This window comes from Epinephelus lanceolatus, chromosome 4 (genome assembly GCF_041903045.1).
Source record: "Epinephelus lanceolatus isolate andai-2023 chromosome 4, ASM4190304v1, whole genome shotgun sequence".
Classification (NCBI taxonomy): domain Eukaryota; kingdom Metazoa; phylum Chordata; class Actinopteri; order Perciformes; family Serranidae; genus Epinephelus; species Epinephelus lanceolatus.
In genome coordinates this window covers 10,670,895-10,690,495 of record NC_135737.1, presented here as the reverse complement: position 1 = coordinate 10,690,495, position 19,601 = coordinate 10,670,895, and the positions used below count along the sequence as shown (strand labels likewise).

Below are 19,601 nucleotides of genomic sequence, written 5' to 3'. Positions count from 1 at the left end.
TATGTGGTTAGTTTTACAAAAAATCTTTTGGCTTCAATTTGACTTAAAGTAAGTACATGTGTTTCCAATGTAATGTAACATCATAAGACAAACGTCTTATAAGTCAGATGACATACATCACTAGCGTAGGATGCTACACACACGCACACTACGATGTTATTACTTATAGGTTGACATGGGAAATGAACGGTAGTCTCACTGGGGTTTGTTTGATACATGTACTTCACCTCCTGCTCCCCTACGTGGACTTTCTTGCTATTTAAACTACAGCAGCTTGGAGCATCAAAAAAAGCCACCACTCGATGCATCTCATACTGTCACTAAAGGGTGCCTCTGTTGGCATCTGATGCCAAGGGCCACTGACCAAGTGTCAGGATTTGACAAGTTGGGAGTGAGACCGAGTTGTAAAAAACACATAATTGTTGTTACTTGCTAGAAAAGACCTATGAAACAGCTCTTAACATAAAAGTTTTCATGGCTGAGTTAATCACTGCAGTGCTACCTAAAGTTAAAAAGCTGTGAAATAGTCCTTTAAAGTCATATTTAGTATACTGATCACTGTTCAAGAACTTTTACTCCTGCCAGACCTGACGTCATGTCCTCTTGTCCTCAACACCACAAATGAGATTCAGGTTGTCCAGAATTGTCTCAGAAAGACACACACACACACACACACACACACACAGACCTGCAGTGATGATCAATATCCCAAAGATATGACTGTGTAAGTAAGTGTGTGTGTGTGTGAGAGAGAGAGAGAGAGAGAGAGAGATGTGTGTGTGCACTGTGGGAGTGATGAGAGGCAGTGAAAGTGTTTGAGAGGGTTTATGACAGTCGTATTTCACTGGCAGACTGCATTATCCTACCACTTCCCAAGGACACACACACACACTCTCACACCTTCACTCTCACTCACACACACACATTCTCAATCTTACCCATACCTACACACTCACACGCACTCAGTGCGGCATTGATCTGCGGGCTGGCCGGCCATATTCCTGCTGTTCTATTTATGGTTGGCCTCGCTGGGACCCTCAACACTCCTTTATTAAAAGTCTTAACATGACGGCAGCAAATGGAGAGAGTGAGAGAGGGAGCACTGAGGTGAAGGAAAAACAATATTGATTACCAGATTCTTCTCTAATTATCATTTCTGCTGTTTTGACTCCTGCAGGCCACCATAGACAGAGACAGAATAACAGATGGGGAGGAAGCAAAGGAAATCTAAGAAGGCAGAGTTACGGAAAACAGAAAATGGAAATGCAAGCTTCATTAAAGCAGGTGGGTGTATCCTGACGCCCTATCTCAGCCGTCAGTGTGGCAGATGTGGTGCAGATCGATTAGTCATGCCTGTCTGCTGGCAGCAGAGGACTGACTGATGCAGCCTGCCTGAGAGTTGCAGAGGTGGAGGAGGAGAGGGGTCAAGAGGGCCCAAAGTGGCTGCTCTGCATCTGACAATCACACTCCACCTGCTCTGTCTGACATTGGCATGTTACTGAGGTACATGTAAAGGGGGCAGATAATTAACATTAGATTTACCTTCCAGAGCTCAAGCTAACTACGGGAACAAAAATGTGAGCTGCCAGGGCTGAGTCGCTCATGACCTGGGCCTATCTACTTCAAAGAGCTGGTTAGCATCATAGCTAAGCTAATATTAGCATTTAGCAGACGCTTGGAGCGCCTGGCATGGTATAGCCAATTGGAGGCTTTAACCCATCCACTGACTTTTGACAGATGACTTTAAAGGTTTGTTCATTTCACTGCAGCACGTTACACTATTGATAAATGAGAGTAAATATATATAAATAAAAATTTTAAATAGATAAATACATGAGTGAATTAATTAACAAATAAATTGATTCATGTACAAATAAATAAATAAATAAATACATAAATGTATAAATACATAAATATATTTAATGTCTCATTAAATTTGTTATTATTTATCTATGGTTATGGTATGATAATTAAGCATTAACTTACATAATTATAAATGTATTACTTTTTTTCACTTAATTATATGATTTTTTATTAATTTAAGTATTTAATCACATAATTATTTATGTATTTATATATTTAGTTGTGGCCCTCTATATTTACACAGCTTATGGGTTTTTGAAAATGGCAGTTGCCAGCACTGCATTGGCTCATGTGTTCGACCAATCACCTTATACTCACATCACTCAAGATGCCTCTTGTGCCGGGAGAGTATCTACTCTAAAATAGGAGCTAAAAAAGTCCCTCAAAATGGCATTCTGAGAACTACAATTGTACCTAGTTCTTGCAGTGTGGACACAATAAACGGGTAGTTGCAGAACAATGAAAAAGTTCCTCCAGTCTGTAAACGCCTCATATATCAACACAAGTGTAAAAAAAGTATATTATCAGTAGCTTGTAGCTCCTCGTGCTTCAAAGGTTGAGTCTTTGAGGTGTCTGACAGAGCTGTATGTCAATGCCATATTAACCTTGCTGGGACTGAGGGGTCTCATTCTGCTCGAGTTCATGTTGGAGAACATCAGTGACCCTGCCAGAGTTCAGGGTTCAGCTCCCACCGGAGTCTCCGAACACAGGAACACACTCAGAAAGGCACTTCAGAGGGAAGCAACAAGCTTCTGCCACTTTTAATTTGACCTTTTCAACTACAGAGTTCCTCTTCTCCAAACTGTGGGTCTATAGAGGAAAAAAAGAATTCATCATCTGAAGGTTATTATTCAATTTCTACTATATCAAATAAAAGATCATATCACAGAACAAAATTAGAAACTGATAATACAGTCTGTTCACTGCAGCAGATAACATCAGCAACAGACTGCTTACTTTCCTTTGAAATAAAATGTTAATAGTTATTCTCTCATGTTTTTATTTTATACAAGCTGCAGTTTTCAAACATTGCAGATCAACACTCCAACCTCCTCTTAAAAAGCTGCTGTTTTATGAATCCATTATGTAATCTGTGTCTCTTATGGCGGCCTGTGAGGGCAATGGAAGTGTCAAAGCTGCAGTCTGACTCTCTCTGAGTGCTGTGATCTGTCCATCAGCCTGCGTGGCACGGACTGGTACTGAGGCATTACTCAGCCTGTCTGCCTGTTGGCTGACGTCACACACCCTAACAAATATAAAAAAAAAAGGTGCTGGTGTCAGTGTATCATTTCTTAAGCTTCAGCTAACTTTTACATTCTATACATACAGCAATAAAAGCTAACTGATCCCTCTGGCCTTATGAAAATGGAAAGTCGTCTCTTCAAAAAAAAAAAGTATTAAAAGTGAAAATGTCAAAGACTGTCTGACTTAAGCTTCTCAAATGTGAGGATTTCTCTCTGTTTTATGTCATTGTAAACCCAAATTATATTTGAGCTATGAACTATAAATTAGACAAAGGGGGACAGTTAAAGATTATCAGCACTTCTCTGTATTTTCTACAACAAATGGTTGATTGATTTAAAAAGCACTTTGGAGACCGCATTTTTTAAATCTATTTTAGAGTTGCAATAATTGATGGATGACTCCATTAGCCTAGTTGTCAACTATCAAGTTAATCACCAACTAATTTGATAATCGATTAACAGTAAAAAAAAACAAAAAAAAAACAGTAATAACTCTCTGATTCCACTGTGAATATTTTCTGTTTTCTTTCCTCCCGTGGACAAAAGAAAACCCTTCAGGGCATCATCTTGGGCTGTGGGAAACACCAATTGATATTGTTCACCATTTTCTGACATTTTATAGAGAAAACAACTAATCTAATAATCAAGAAAATAATTGACAAATAAATCGACAATGAAAATAATCCTTAGTTTCAGCCCTAATCTCAATATCTCAATAATAATCAAGGACAGTGCACATTAATTGACATCAGTATGATGTAATTTTCACCAAGCTGGTACTTTTCATCAGCAGTCCCTAAACAAGTTGATTATGTAAGTTAAAAACAAAGGAAACAAAACACTGATAATAACCATACCCTGAATCAGAGAAGTCATTTTCCTGACACAGTGAGGGGTTTCCATTTTGGCTGAGCCCTGATCAGCTGTGACGCCTGCGCTCAGACAGACTGCAGACACTTTAACTGGTGTCAATTTGCCGCAATAATTTGACATATTCAGACAGAACCAAAATAGGAATCTAATTTGGTGGAAATCATCTCGTTATAACTGATAAACAGCAGACATTTGTAATGAATAAGTCGTTTAATGAAGAGGGGAAATGGCTAACAAACAGGAAATTCATTACAGTTGCATTTGTGTGAGTGTGTGCGTATATGAGTGTGTGTGAGAAGTAATGTTGCAGTTTTCCATCTCTCAGTCTGAAAGCTCAGAGCTGCGTAAGAGGCTTAGAGCGCTGAAATCAGTAATGTTGATAAAGGCTGGGGGCAGCGTGTGGGTGGGTGTGTTTGTGTTTGTGCGTTTGTGTATGTGTGTGTGTGTGTGTGAGTCAGGTGTGTGTTAGTATGTTAGGTCATGTGGCCTTTTGCGACAGATGTGTGCTGGTTTTTGTGTGTGTGTGTGTGTGTGTGTGTGTGTGCAGATGGGATATTTAATACTGAAAACTGCAATCATGGTGTGGGATTAAAGACAAAGCTCTAAAATGGTGGCACGCTGAGACAGAGGACAGACAGAGGAGATAGAGAGATGGACTGTAGAGAAAGAAGAAGAGAAGAAGAAAGGATTGTCAAATGGAATGAGAGAGAGTGATCGAGGTAGAGTTAGAGGAAAATGGACGACAAAAGTTTGTGGATACTCACAGTTTTAGTTTATTATTTGAATGTCCGCATGCTTGTGGTCGTACAGTATAGTACACTACCATGTGACTGACTTCATCAACTATCTATTATTTTCACACGTGACTCAGTGGAGCTGCAGTGTTGTCTCAGCTGCTAATGAGAAACTAATGGTCTCTGTCTTCTCTGCAGTCGTGTGAATGTGAGTCAAATGGGAGCGTGTGGTCGTCGTCTTTCAGGGTGTCTCATTAACAATCAGATTCAGTTTGGATCGGGCTCACTAAAGTGGGTTATATGTGGTGGTGAAGTCACCGCTGCAGGAATGTGACTGCTCTAGGACAGCTACAAATAGAAAGTGATATTATTGTCCACACGAACACAGACAACAAACACACAGAGAGAAAAGAATACATTCCTCTCAGGTATTTGGACTCTAATGATGACATCAGGTCTCTTTGTCTCATTGTTTACAGAGTGAGAAGTGAAGTTTATAAAGACTGATGATTTTACAACGGACACTTTTACTGGATGTTTCGGGAACTTTTTGTCCTGTGAGCTCAGAGGATTAGTTAGTTTATTTTAGCTCAGCTCAGCGAGAACTGCACTCATAAGGCTTAAGGCTTATCAGTTTGAGTTTTTATGGATTTTCGTGGACAAATATTTTCATGCATTCCCAATAAAAAATATGTTTTAAAACTTCAGTTTTCACCTGGATTTTTGTATTTTTTAAAGGTCCAGTGTGTGGGATTTAGAGGGACATACTGTCAGAAATACAATGTAATAAGTTTGTTTTCTTTAGCATATAATTACCTGAAAATAAAAATAGTCGTCTACATAGGGAGCAGGTCCTCGTCCATCGAGATCACCATGTAGCACCACCATGTTTCTACAGTAGCCCAGAATGGACAAACCAAACACTGGCTCTAGATTGGACTATTTTCATTTTTGCTATGGCCACCGTAGTTAGCAGCTCCTCCTCAAATGCAGGAAAGTGTCAGAAAAACTGTTTTTTTTTAATGAGAAATTGCTTTTTTCAGTGTTTTACCATTTTAAATCACCAGGGCCATTTGTTTTGTAGAGGAAGAAACCTCTGTGAGTATTTCTGTTCCTGGTAAAAAATCCCCCGAATGTCTGGATCTTGAGTTATCAGAGACAAAAGGTGAGCACACATTAGCAGGTGCTGGGCTAGTGGCCCATCTGCGAAGAGCTGAACAGGGAAAAACATTGATTTGTCACATGAAACTGCTTTATTCAGTATTTTTACTGGTTTTAATCACCTGGTCCGTTTCTTTTGGAGAGAAAGAGACCTTTGCGGATAATTAGGCTCTCGATAAAAACCTGCGGGAGTTCACGCTTGGCACATTGGAGAACTTTCAGCTGCTTTCAATCTCCAATCCCAGATGCCTTAAGTCCTACATGCCGCTCCTATTAATTTTTAAATCAGATTTTCCTTAATCATGTAATATTCAGCGTAAACACTGATACATTCCCAGATTTTCTTCAAACCTTAATTATATTGGTCTCAGCTCTGACAGCAAGAGGAATGGAATGAATATATTTGCTGCTTTATGGTTCTTGTAACGGCTCCAGAATGTTCTCATTTTTTTAACAATTTTTTTTTTTTTTGTGAGCAGGATTCAGACCTGCTTTATCAAGTGTCCCAGTGAGACAGTCAGACCAACTGAGCGCAGTCCAGATGTCAGATAAATGTCTCCCAACATGATTGGTATGAAGGAATTCTTGCAAATGTTTTGCACAAAACATTACTGCTGAAAAAACTTCCAGTTTCAGTGTAACCTTAAAAAAATCCTGCAGAATGTGCCTCCCTCTCTGCTCTCCAACATCAGTCACAGTTTCTAAAAACTTTCGTCACCATTCACATCATTATCCCAGCATCTGTCTGCTCTAACACTCAGTGAGACACTCAGCCCCAAGGCACTAAAACGGAACTGTAGCCATAAAACTGCAACAGGACAGAAGAAGGAAACTTTGACGGCATCGATACTAATTCATTTCCAGCTTTTAGTTTGTCTTTATGGCTTTGCCTCCGTGTCCGACCGGAGGTCAATATCTCAGTGGCGGAGGAGAAGCAGAGGAGGAAAGCGGGTCGATTCTAATTATAAAACAGGTGTCGTGAATGAATATTTTATGTGGAACGGCAGTGGCTGTGTTTGTTCTCTTCGCAAACTGATGAACCAACGGATGCAGCCGTCGCGCAAGTTTCATCTTAGCTGGCTGCTTGCTGAGCAAATGCACTTAGGAAATGAAAATGAACTTTTTTTTTTTTTTCATATGTTAGCAGAAGCCAGGAGAAATAAGGACTCACATCGTAATATTACATCACTTAAAATGACGCAGGCACACATTTAGTATGTGTTTTACAAGTAATTAATGCTGTTACAGATAATTAGCTGATGAGTCACTGAAACCTGTTAAAGGAATAGTTCAACATTTTGAGAAACACATCCTGAATCCAGCTCTGTGATTAACACAAATACATGAGACTGATATCCACCTTTGTTTCTCACCCTCATGAAGAAGGCAAATAAGTGAGTGTTTCCTGAACTGTTTTTATATTAGGAGTTTAACTGTTCATTTTCTTCATTATAGATAGGTATCTGTTTCCCACAGTGTTGAATAATCCCTCAGAAATGAGAACGTACAGAGATAATACAGCTTCTCTATTGTCTGGGCTTGTTAACACATACATAAACATACACAGACATACAATCCTTGTTTTTAAATGTTTTTTAATGCTTTTTTGCTTGTCGTTTTTTACCATCTCTTGCTGATTGCAGCTCTACAGACGCAACGTTGTCATAACATTCTGTTATGTCCCTTTGTATCCAGTTAGCCCAGAGAGAGAGAGAAAGCGAGACAGAGAGAAGCTATATTTAGGAGCGGCACTGCCTTGTACTGTATGGGTATGTAATAAATCTGTTGTGCCATAATAGTGAATGGTGGGTCGCACTGCACAGTGTGTGTGTGTGTGTGTGTGTGTGTGTGTGTGAGGATGAATGGTGGCCTGTCTCGTCCCCCCGTACTGCTGCTCCTTGCTACTGTAATTGGTCGTCGGCTTAAGTGCTGCTGCTGCACTATTCTCCAGATAGATGGGATGGAGGGAGCGACGGAGGGAAGGAGGGGGAGAGGAAGGAGGGAGAGGAGGCAAAGGGAGGTGAAGGAATAATGCAGCCAGGAGGGGGGGGGGGGTGATTGATCGGCGGGATGGAGCTGTATCGAAGGATGCATGAATAAAAAGGGATGTGAGGTCGGGAGAGAAGGAAAAGAGGGATGGAGGGAGAACAGTGTGATATATGAGCGGAGGAATGTAGGCTGAGAAAGAAGAACAGGGTTCATGTGAGTTTCACACATTCTCTTCATGATTTTTCCGCCCGTACTTCGTAGTCTGTCGCATCTGTTCAGTCTATAATTATGAATTAAACAAACTAAAATTACTATGGGGGAGAATCTATCTTCTTCCATGTGCTTATTTACTCCCCATGTATCTGTTTGAAATGCTTGTTTTGACCCCACAATTGTTTACATCCTGTTACCTTGCTTTTCATTGTCTCTGCTACTCCTTGGATTTTCTATTTCTAGCCTCATGTTGTGTTTTTCCACACAGAGTCCTCTCTTGTCACATTAACTTTGCTACTGCAACAACTAAATTCCCCCTGGGGACAATTATTGAGTTAATTTGAAAAATGTTATGATACTGTCTATATTTAATATAAAAATCCAAATTTTGTTTTTGTCTTAACTTAATCTTTGTTTCTGGTTCTAATTTCTAAGATCCTGCTTGAAATTTTGCCAAGTTTCTGCTCTTGAAAATCTGTGTTGAAATGTAAGTTTTTCTTCATCTTGTTTTGGCTCGATGCACCTTCTGCTCCGTGGGACTTTGGCAAAATTCTCAACATCCCTTTAACTGAGTTCATATCATTCCTTTAAAGTCTCCAGACGAGCATACCTTACATCTGATTGCATCAATCAAGCCTATGAAGTTTATTTTGAAAAGAGAATGGTATAAGTGTTGACATTTTTGGCCAAGCATAAATCTTGCAATGACAAATCTACACTGATTTCTTAGGTTATTTAAAGTTCAGATTTTCTGTAGTGGTGTTGTATGGAGTGCTTATCCAAAGTCAGTGTATTACATACAGTAGATGTCTGGCAACATGCCCCAAGTTTGGAAAAGCATGCTGGAGTCTGACATGGAAACTAAGAAATGTATTGCTGTGAAGGGGTCGGTAAGTTAGCATATAGCTACCTAAGCCACCTAGCCACTGAGAAAAACACTGTCAGTTTAAGTGCATGCTATATTTAAGATATTTTTGCTGCTTTATTGTAATGTCAGACAGTGATTTACATTGGAAAATTAAGCTGTTATATCTTTCTTTTCAAAGCCAGACTCCATTGAGAAAAACTGTGATTTAACATTGCTGAACACAGGAGCTGCTGCTTTACCACTGCCTTAATTTGTAACTTTGTTTTGGTGTTTAAAAGTTTGGATTTACCAAGTCACATAATAACAAACTAACTAACTGATCGAAGCAACGGCTGACGAGCAGCTCCTGTGTTCAGCAAGCCAAAATTACTGTTTTTGTCAATGGAGTCTGGCTTTGACAAGAGCACAGATGGGGAACTGAAGCTGTTAAGAGCTTTCCTGTTGGAATGGGCTGTCAGGCGAAAAGGTAAAGTGGTGAAAATACTCTCAATATAGCATACACTTAAACTGATAACAATTTTTTTAGGTGGCCAAAATATGTTTTGTTACTGACCCCTACACAGCAGTACATTGCTTAACTTCTGCATCAAACTGGGGGCATGTTGACTGACATCTACTGTATGTAATGCACTGACTGCAGATAAGAGCCCCATACAACCCCACTTCAAAAAATCTGAACTATCCCATTAATATCCCCAGTAACATTAGGATGAAATTTCCCAAAACTTCAATGACCTCTGCCAGGTTTTCCATGACAGCTGGGACTGGGGGGTAAGGGGGGGGGGGGGGGGGGTGTACGCATGTCGGGCAGTAGAGGGGGAGGAAAGGAGGGCGACTAATGTCTTCCGAGGAGAGAGGACAGGAATGAGACGCTTTGGCCAAGACACAGCAGTAACTCTCTACTCTCATTAGACTGGCCCTGTTATTCCCAACACACACACACACACACACACACACACACACACACACACACGCACACAGACGGGCCCTTGCAGCAGGTGGGCCTTTTGATTTGTCACCCAGGAAGAACCGTGTCTCATTTACATACAGATGCCCCCTTCAGTGCTTAGGAAGGGTGCACACATGCACACACACACACACACACACACACACACACTAAACTTAACACTGACACACGCACACACACACACACACACACATACACACACAGCTTCTCCCTTCTTCCCCTCTAGACTGAGCCTCATACAACCCTCTCTTTCTTTCTTTTTCCTTTCTTTCTTTCACTTGTCTCCCTTCCTCTCCTCCCTCTCATCAGTTCTTCTCAGGTCTGCAGTAATTTTGATGAAATAAAACCCCAGGAGATTGCATACCATGTCTGCATGTGTATGTGTGCCTGCATGAATGTTTTTGTAGATTTATATGTACTTCCTCTGGGAAGGAATGCAAACTCCATGGATTAACTGTATGTGCTCATGCGAGTTTTTTACTGAATGTGTTTGTAGTTCTGTCAGTGAATTCATCATTTGGTTCAAATGCCTTTACATGTGTTTGTATGCGTGTGTGTGTGTGTGTGTGCGTATGTGTGTGTGTGTGTGTGCGTGTGTGTAAGTGTGTGTACATGTGTGTGTCTCTGTGTGTGTCAGTGTGCATGTGTGCATCTCGGAGGCTCTTGCACCTTGCATCTGTTCTAGCTGGCAGAGCTTTCAGGAGTCTTGTGAGCCGGTGTCAAACAACGGTGGCTTGTTTGCAGACCCCAACACTGAACCGATACACACATTCACACACTCTAACACACACGCACACACACACACACACACACACCAAGACAACAAGAATGAGAACTGAATTTCTATCCAGATAAATACTTCACGGTGGAGTTAAAAGTAGAGGGGGAAAGTGAGCGTATATGCAGCTGGGCTGAACAGAAGACAGAATGCTTTTAAATTAAGCTTCACAGGAAAATTATTTACACTTCTGAGTGACTGTTATTTCCAAAATGCATCATACTGGAATTCGTGTTTCCGATAGCCAAAAACTTTGGATGTTTCACTCAATTCAAAGTAAAAATGAAGCACCAGAACTAAATCTTTGCTTGTTGAAGCAAAAAAAGTTGCAAAAAAGTGGCATTTTATTGTGTGAACGCCTCGAGTGAAGCTACAACTTGTATCTAGGTGTTGCTAATTGTATTATTTCTTAACTTTTCACATTTTCTTTTTCTTGTTAAATTTCTCATCAGGATTGTCTCTTGGGAGTCCTGGCCAAAACTGCACCATAATTACATTACACAAACCAGCACATTTTGTGTCATTAAGGTGAGAAACAGCAGATACAAAAACCTTTATCCTCTGTCTCATTAAAATATGCATCCAGCAGCTCTGTGCGTCCCTTTGCACACAGAAACCAACATGAATTTGTGACATGATTCCCAGGCTCAAGCTCTAAGACGTATTTCAGAGTAGCACACTGTGTGTCCGACAAGTCTCTAGCAGAGCTGGAGAAACCTCATGCTGTGATTGGCTCAGGGGCAGCGATTACATCAGAGGCTCCGCAGGCGCTACGACAACACTTAGAAGTCTCTGGGAGTTGAACTGGAGGTGGAATTGTAAAGCACGACTGCTGACGCCTTATTTCAGAACGTAATTTTACCTCCGGAGGTTGTTTTACTTTTAACAACAAAGCTGGGGGTTACAAATAATATTTCAGAGAGAACAGTATGAATCGTAGTAATACATTTGGGTCATATAAATGTGTTTCACCACACTGAATCATTCTGCCACCTGCGACTGAGTGCATTCTGCATAAGAAGGCCCTGAAATCTTAACACAATTGTTTTTCCACATGGTTTGTGATACAAGGTTGAGGCAGAGAAGGAGTCAAACCACAGAAAGACACATGGATGTTAAAATTTACTTTTTATCGGTTGTGGAAATGCAGTTTTCTGGATGATTTTCTGTCTTTACAAAAAAGTTCAGGTGTGTTAAAAACTGGCCAGCCTGCAACCCACAAAACCTTCACTCTCGACGTGTTTCATTGATTTTACAGCATCCACTCATGGCATAAAGCCTGGCTTAGTTAAGGTTAGGAAAGGATTGCTTTATGACTATTAAAAAAGTCGATGCTGACTTGAAGCAAAAGATGGAATGCACTTGCTTATTTAATGTTTAACCAAACCATCATCTTTCCCTAACCCGAACAAGAGTTTTAGCAGCCTAGCCCTAATCCAACCCAACCTCCTCCCAATTACTTCAGTGATTTATAAAGACCACAAGGAAGCCCTTGACTGCAAATAAATACAGCCAAGGAATATGAATTAGATTAAAAAAAAACATATTTTGCAGAGTATATACATGTATTTTATAGCACACAGAGTTGCATTTGTAGCACTTTTATGAGTGTTTTGAACATACATGGTACAGTCCACTTTGTCTCTTTGGGGCCTGACACACCAAGCCAACAGTTGGCCTTCGGTCAATGCTGGGATGTCGATGAGCGTCTGTGGCCCTAGTTTTTGCAGCCTGTCCAACATCCTTGACACTAGTTGGCCTTTGTCACGTGTTTTTTAGCCGATTCAAAATGTTATAGCAGTCTGGGAAATCAGTCTGATTGGCAGTAGCCATTGAGCTCTTAAGCAGAAATGGTTTGTAATTGTTGGTGCTGTTGTTTGCTATGGCATGGTAAATATCATCAGGTTGTGTTGTTAATGTGCCAACTGGCTAACTAGCATGTTGAATCCATCTTATTTGTCCTCCAGTCTCCCTTTTTTAATGACGAATACCGATTACCGTACGTGCTTCTTGGCTGTTAGCTGTAGTCTTTGCGGTGTGTTCAGGTGCAACTTTCTGGCCGAGACACAGGTAACGTGAAGCAACGCAACAGTTGGTCTTCTTTGCTACTCAGTCTTTGATGTCAGTTTGGTGTCCCTAGGCCTTTCCACAGAGCAACTAAGCAACCCAAACCGTCGACTCACAGGACAGTATGAGCAGGGTGACAAACACATGCACACACACACACACACACACACACACACATACAAATCAGTCTCCCCCTCTTCACTGCTCCAGTCACATGTCACATCAGGGCAGAATTAAGAGTTTAAATAAATACAATTTCACCTCTGATCCTGTAATCCTGATCTGTTGGACTGTGTGTGTGTGTGCGTGTGTGTGTGTGGTGGGGGATGCAACGTGAGCCCAGTCAAGGCCCCTCTGTCCCTGAGGACTCACAACCTCTGTCAACACAAACTTACAGCCATGTACACACACACACACACACACACACACACACACACACACACACAGGAGCAACATAGCATTTATAAATCCATAAATTTCTCCCGTAGCATTGAAATGAGGCTCTAACTGTCAATGCCTGAGCATAACGATAAGCAGGAGGTCAGCAGTTCTGATCTGAGGGAAACTTGGAAACTCACTAAGACACCACTCAGCAGTACAACTCACAGTACACACATATATACAGTACACACACACACACACACACACACACACATATATATATATGTGTGTGTGTGTGTGTGTGTGTGTGTGTTTTAAAATCATGGAAAACTGATGGATGAAGACAGAGATAATGTGCTGTTTTCTTATTTTCTTAATGGGTCAAAGCACTTTGTACTGATCCATCTATTAATACCAGCACACTCCTTTCATCCTTCACTACCTTTGTGAGGAAAAATAGATAGTCCTACATGCCTCTCCATTATCCATCCATCCATTGACCCCATTCATCCATCTATCACTGTTCAAATTGTTCTGCTGATGAAGCAAAACTCCACCTTATAACACCTCAACACTGTTAGAAAAGGCAGTGGTGACCCATCTTATTTGTTTGTGCAGGTATTTAAGAATGCCTATAGAAAATGAATACTTAAAGGAGCAGTGTGTAGGATTTAGTGGCATCTAGGTGAGGATTGCACATTGCAGCCAATTTCTCCTCTGTGCCAAGCATGAACTCCTGGTTAGAATTGCTGGGTTCATTGTGCTCGTCGCGGACTACCATCACTAATTACAGTTGCCAAGGCAAAAACATGAATGGCCTTATCTAAAGCCACTGTTTGGTTTGTCCATTCTGGGCTACTGTAGAAACATGTTGGTGCCACATGGTAGACTCGGTGGACAAGGATCCACTCCCTTTGTGGATCTAAACAGCCATTCTAAGGTATCGAAAACTCACCAACTCGTATTTTCAGGTGACACTAAAGTAAACATACTTTTTATTTTATATTCCACTTTTGCTTATATATCCCCTTTAATCCTACACACTGGGCCTTAAAAAGATTACAAAAAGAGTAAATTAACAGTGTATAAGTATTTAAGGATGAAGTTTTGCTTTACTTTCCCAGCTCCATCACTTATGCATTTATCCACAGCAGCAGTAGCAGTGGTGGTGTCTTACCAGGGTAGAAGTCTTTGGATTTGGACAGTTTGATGGTGGCTCCAGTCTCTTTCTGCAGCTGGACGATGGTCTGACCTCCCTTACCGATGATAGAACCCGCCGCATAGCTGGGAATCAAAACCTTCAGGAAGTACTCGCCTTCCTCTGTAGCAGAAAACAGGAAACAGGAAGTCAAAGAGAGCTACTGCAGTTCATGTTGTTTCTACTTCAAATAAAGCTGAAAAAGAAAAATATTATAGAAAGCAACAATATGCACAATCAGTCTGTTTGAACTTTTACCCTCATGCTTGCCCTTTGTTTCTAGATTTTTGTATGTAAGTCAATTTTCAGCAAGTTTACAAATGTCGGAGGAAAAGCAAAATGCAGAAGAAAAAAAACTCATCCAATACAGGGATCATCTTGTTTGAATGAGTGTAAACTGTGAAGTGGAAGCAAAGTGTTTGTCAGAAATCACAGTCTGACAGAACAGATGCAAGCCGGTGCCGCATCACTACGCCAAAGCAGAATAATTTGTCTTTCTATGCATACCCCTACACCCCCCCCACTCAACCGACCATCCAAAGCTTCCTCAAGCTGCATAAATCCATCCAATCACATCAAACGATGACTGATATCCATGACAACTAATTATTTCCATAATCTGATGATTCCGTTATCTCTCCCCTTTTCTCTGCACGTCCATTTGTGCTAGCCTCTAAACACTCTCTCCAGATTGGTCTGATCTAATTTCAGCATCGGGCCCAAAGAATCTGGTCCTCGTCACCGCCTTGGCACTGGGGGAGGGGGGCGGCGCTGAGGAATATGCTGCTTGCCGCTTTTGTTATTAAAGCTAATCAGATTCAACCAACGCTTGTGGGTGCTTCACCTCGTGAATGCATAACACCACATGCCCGCCACAACACACGTGCACTTATTAACATGTGCAGATAAGGCCACATAAACAAACATAAAGCAGACGAGCACAGATTCATGGTGCTGCACCTGCATTGAGGAATATAGTGTAAACTGTGGATATGAAAGGAAGATGTCGGTTGTTTCATGTGGCCTTGTGTTGACTGTTTTCAGCACTGAGCTCAGTTAATTGCCCTGATGGGATAAAGATGTCTTTGAGCGTCCTCACAAGCTGAAGCTGCAGTCAGATCTTTATGGAAAAATACATTTGTCTAATCAGCCTGATGGAGGAAAAGGAGGCAGCCTTGCAACAGAAGAGACAAGCTTTTTTCCCTTCAAAGACTGGCAAACTTTCACCCATTTCACCCCCATTTGCTCAAATCAAGTTTTACAGACGAAAAAGTTCACTTTTTTCCTTCTCTCTTGCTCTCCATGAAAAATGTGACTTGAAATGTAGGTCACTTTCACACTTGTCCAAACTGACTTATTAAAAACAAACTAAAAGGTGTAAGCATCAAGCTATAAGGACTGACAGATAACTCACTCATCCTTCATCATCAACACTACAGGGAACCATGAAGGAAAATCGCATACTGGTGACTGACCAACGCTAGGGCTGGGCAATATGGCTTGAAAAATAATATTGCAATATTTTTAGGCTATATCGCAATGCACAATGTATATTGTATTTGTGTATTTTATAGTACTATGGACAACTAAAATACAAAATGATGAAATGAACTACAGTTAAATAAAATAGCTACTGCCTTACCAAAGTTAAAGTACTGTTATGATAAATTTAAATGAAGTATTTTTGAAATTAAATAAAGCAAAGCAGAACCACTCGTGCTCATCGCAGGCTTGATGTGTTGATGTTTTTGCTGTTAACTTGGAGCTCCCAGTCACCAGTTGTTGTTATTAGCAGTTAGCACAAAGTTAAATTGTTAGCGATGTGCCTTTAAATGTATGGATTTATTAATTGTGAGCTGGAAGCACACTAATAGCGCTCCAGTTCATATATTAATTGTATTTGCAATTGTATTTGAAAGTTGCACTAGTGCTCCATAGTTGCAAAATGTGACCAAATAGTCGCGATCTGGAGCCTTGCAAGTATAGACTCAAGTTGCCTCTGCTCATGCAGTTGTCAATCTCATTAAGTTGAAGTCAAACAAAGTGCAGGAGTTTGGCAACATACTTCAGGTTCTTGTTCAGAGGCAACAATAGCACTTGGGTTAAGGTCAGGGAAAGATCATGGTTTTGGTTAAATGTTAACATTAAGGGTATAAAAAATTGCTGCAGTCATTATGAGTTAATACTGCACTGCAGGATTACCTATTGTGGCAAAAAACTGAAATATGTTGTCACTGAACATTTAATTGTTAACTAAGATATGCTTGCTACTTGCCAGATATGCTAATTAGCAAGATTTCCTCATTATGTTCATAGAAATGTGATTTGCTTGACTTCCCTCAAAACTTGCTTTAAATTAGGCGTATGCAGTATAACTGTAGGAGACAGGGCTGGACTGACAGCTTGCTGCATGTAACTGTACCTTATAAGCTCATTTCCATATTCTGAAGGTCATTAAGGACTCTCAAAGAAATAACGGATTATGAGCATCATTAGTCAACCCCATACTGTACAATCCAAGCAGCTTAGTAAACTTGAGTGTGTTCTGTGCAGTTAAACAATGCAGGTGAATCTCGAGGTCACCACAATGAAAAGCTTTAACAAAAACCTCCTGTGACTCTCTGTTGTATTTGCATGTGAATTGAAAACAACCTTGACTACAGGTGTGTCGACTGACTTAATAAGGTCTGACAATCTCAAGGTAATGTTTGTTTTTTGTAATTTGCAATAGAGTGCAGGAACAAACAGCTTCAGTGCTCTTGTGCCTCAGTGTTAGTGAAAAATTACACAGCAGAGCCAATGGGGAATAAACCAAAAGGTCAAAGCGCATTTTAATCATCTTGGGTTCATTCATAGCAGGGACAATTTCAGTGGCTTCACTCGGTGACACGTTGACCCGAAGCAAGACTGGGACTGAACCTACGACCTTTTGGCTGTAGCCTGCATCTTCTTTGACAATGCAATGAGAGAGAGAAAACTGACTGATTCTCACAGGTCACCACACTTCCCTTCCTCCCACTGTCTCTTTCAGGAATGACCACTGACCTGCCTGTCGGTACAGAATCACATACATTAAAAGAGATGTGGAGGCGTTGTGTCAGAGGTGCATCGGCAGAGATCTGTGTATGTGTGTGTGTGTGTGTGCGCGTGTGTGTATGTGCATGCGTTCAAGTCTGCAAGTGCAGGACTAAGTTGATAAGAACAAATCCTTCCTTTTCTAAAACAGACATGCCTTTGTAACCATGGCGATGATATCAACAAGCTGTAGGTCAACTAAAGAGTAGCACCACCTCACACTCACTTCCTCATTCCTTCCTGTTTAAAGGGCTGTTTCACCCAAATAACACTGTTGAACAAGAGACTTTGATTTGGAAACAGTCAGTCGCCACATTGCAATTGCAAAATAATTCTTTAAGTTTAAGGACATGAACTCAGTTTGCATGGTTACATCTCCCTCACACACCTCAATGTACTGTATTTGTCTAATAAAATATATTCAATCCATGCAAATTGCAGAGAGACACCGCATTTTTTCAAAAATAATTTTTCAGCAAAACCACATTCCATTCACCTACACTGTATTGTTAGTAATATCAATATCTCATAACTTTGACAAACCAAACCAAAACTATCTGCAAAGCAAGACAGGTTTCAGTCAGAAAATGTTTGTTGACCTGGCCCTTTAAAGTCTAAATCTTCGACAAAATCATAATTTGTTTCATTATTTTATCACTATGTCGCTAGTTAGGAAAAAATTCCACATTAACTTCATCAGTCAGTATTTATAATCAAACGCTGAATCATCAAAAAATAGATTAAAATAAAATAAAGATCGACTACGCCTTATATTTATAGGGACTCGAAAAGAACTTAACAATTTTGCCTTCACGTCAGCAATAATATACATATAAAAAGTAGGTTTAATTCTTTCATATAATTCTATAAAGAAACCCTTCAAAATCTTTTGAGGTTGTGAATCTAATAACAACTGCTCTACACATGGTTTCTAACATGGTTTTGCAGTGTGATGTCTCTTTAAACTGCCACTGATTCAATGATTCTCAGCTTCCCTCCCTGGTAGCATTCTTCATATTTGATAATCCGGGACACAAAACCTCAGGAGGCAGATTAAAATAGGATTATTATTACAGGGGCACACTTTCTCACAAGGGCGAGGCACCTTCTAACACCGCTGTTCTCTGTGCGCCACTCAACTGTAAGAAATACACATCCATACAAAATATGAGAATGTCCTGCTTTGACTGTGAGGTGGACAGACCAGGTATAACCACATGGAAGATTCATGATCCCACATGGTTATACTGAGTATTATTAAATGCCTTTTAATAGCTGTAACTCACATTAAATCCCTTTAACACCTCAGGACCAGACACATCAAACCGACATCAAAGAACAAGGGGAGATGAAGGCCGACTGTTGTGTCGCCTCATGTCACCTGTGTCCTAGACAAAAAGTTGCATATGACCACACCACAAAGACTAGGCTGGTTGTATCCGTCATTCAAAAAGGGAAACCAGAAGACTGACAGGACAGATTCAAGACACTAGTCAGCCATTTAGGACATTAATAACAGCACAACCTGATGATCAACTTTAGCTGTTTGATTGCTTTCCTCACTTGTATTTCTCTTCTCGTGCACTGACCTGAACTGCCAGTCAGAGTTATTTCAGTCACCGACGGACTCCACCATCTCCGACGCCGATTCAACATGCTGAATTGGCCACAAACCAGCTGACAGTGGTCGACTAGTGCCAAAAGTGAGGGAGACCCTCAATGACAGCTCTGTATTTTGGTGTGTCAGGGCCTTTACACCGTGTGGTCTACTCATGATATCCAACAAAATGATTTATAATTAACATGTGCTCCTTCGCACCTCATGATAGACAGAGGAAGTGGTACATAATTTGCAATACGTCATTTCCACCACCATGTATTCCACAGAGTAAATAACGTCTAAGTTATGTGCACAGTGTTCAACGTATGTGGAAATGCATGACCATGTTGACTTTGACCCAACAACACCCTGGAAGTGCGGGAAAGTGTGAGGGCCCGTTCACTACTGTTTTGAGTATGTGATGTTTTCACACTGGGAACATTGTATAGGAATGGATTGTGGATGACGGTCAGAGAACTCAGTCAAGATTTATAAAACACGACAAAGTATAACATCTCTTTGTAAAGTTTAATTGGCGGTAGCTTCCCAAAGTTCTAGTTTTGTTGATGTGGAACATCCCACATGATTCC

The 19,601-nt window shown here is 40.6% G+C and overlaps 1 protein-coding gene across 2 annotated transcripts in view; it reads right to left on the bottom strand.

The window, feature by feature from the left end:
- nova2 (NOVA alternative splicing regulator 2) overlaps positions 1-19,601 on the bottom strand; it is a 95,340-nt gene that overhangs the window by 56,798 nt on the left and 18,941 nt on the right. For both annotated transcript variants that reach the window (XM_033631189.2, XM_033631190.2), the window contains one exon: positions 14,316-14,459. In XM_033631189.2, the coding sequence (XP_033487080.1) occupies positions 14,316-14,459 (144 nt within the window). The remainder of the gene's footprint in view (positions 1-14,315; positions 14,460-19,601) is intronic.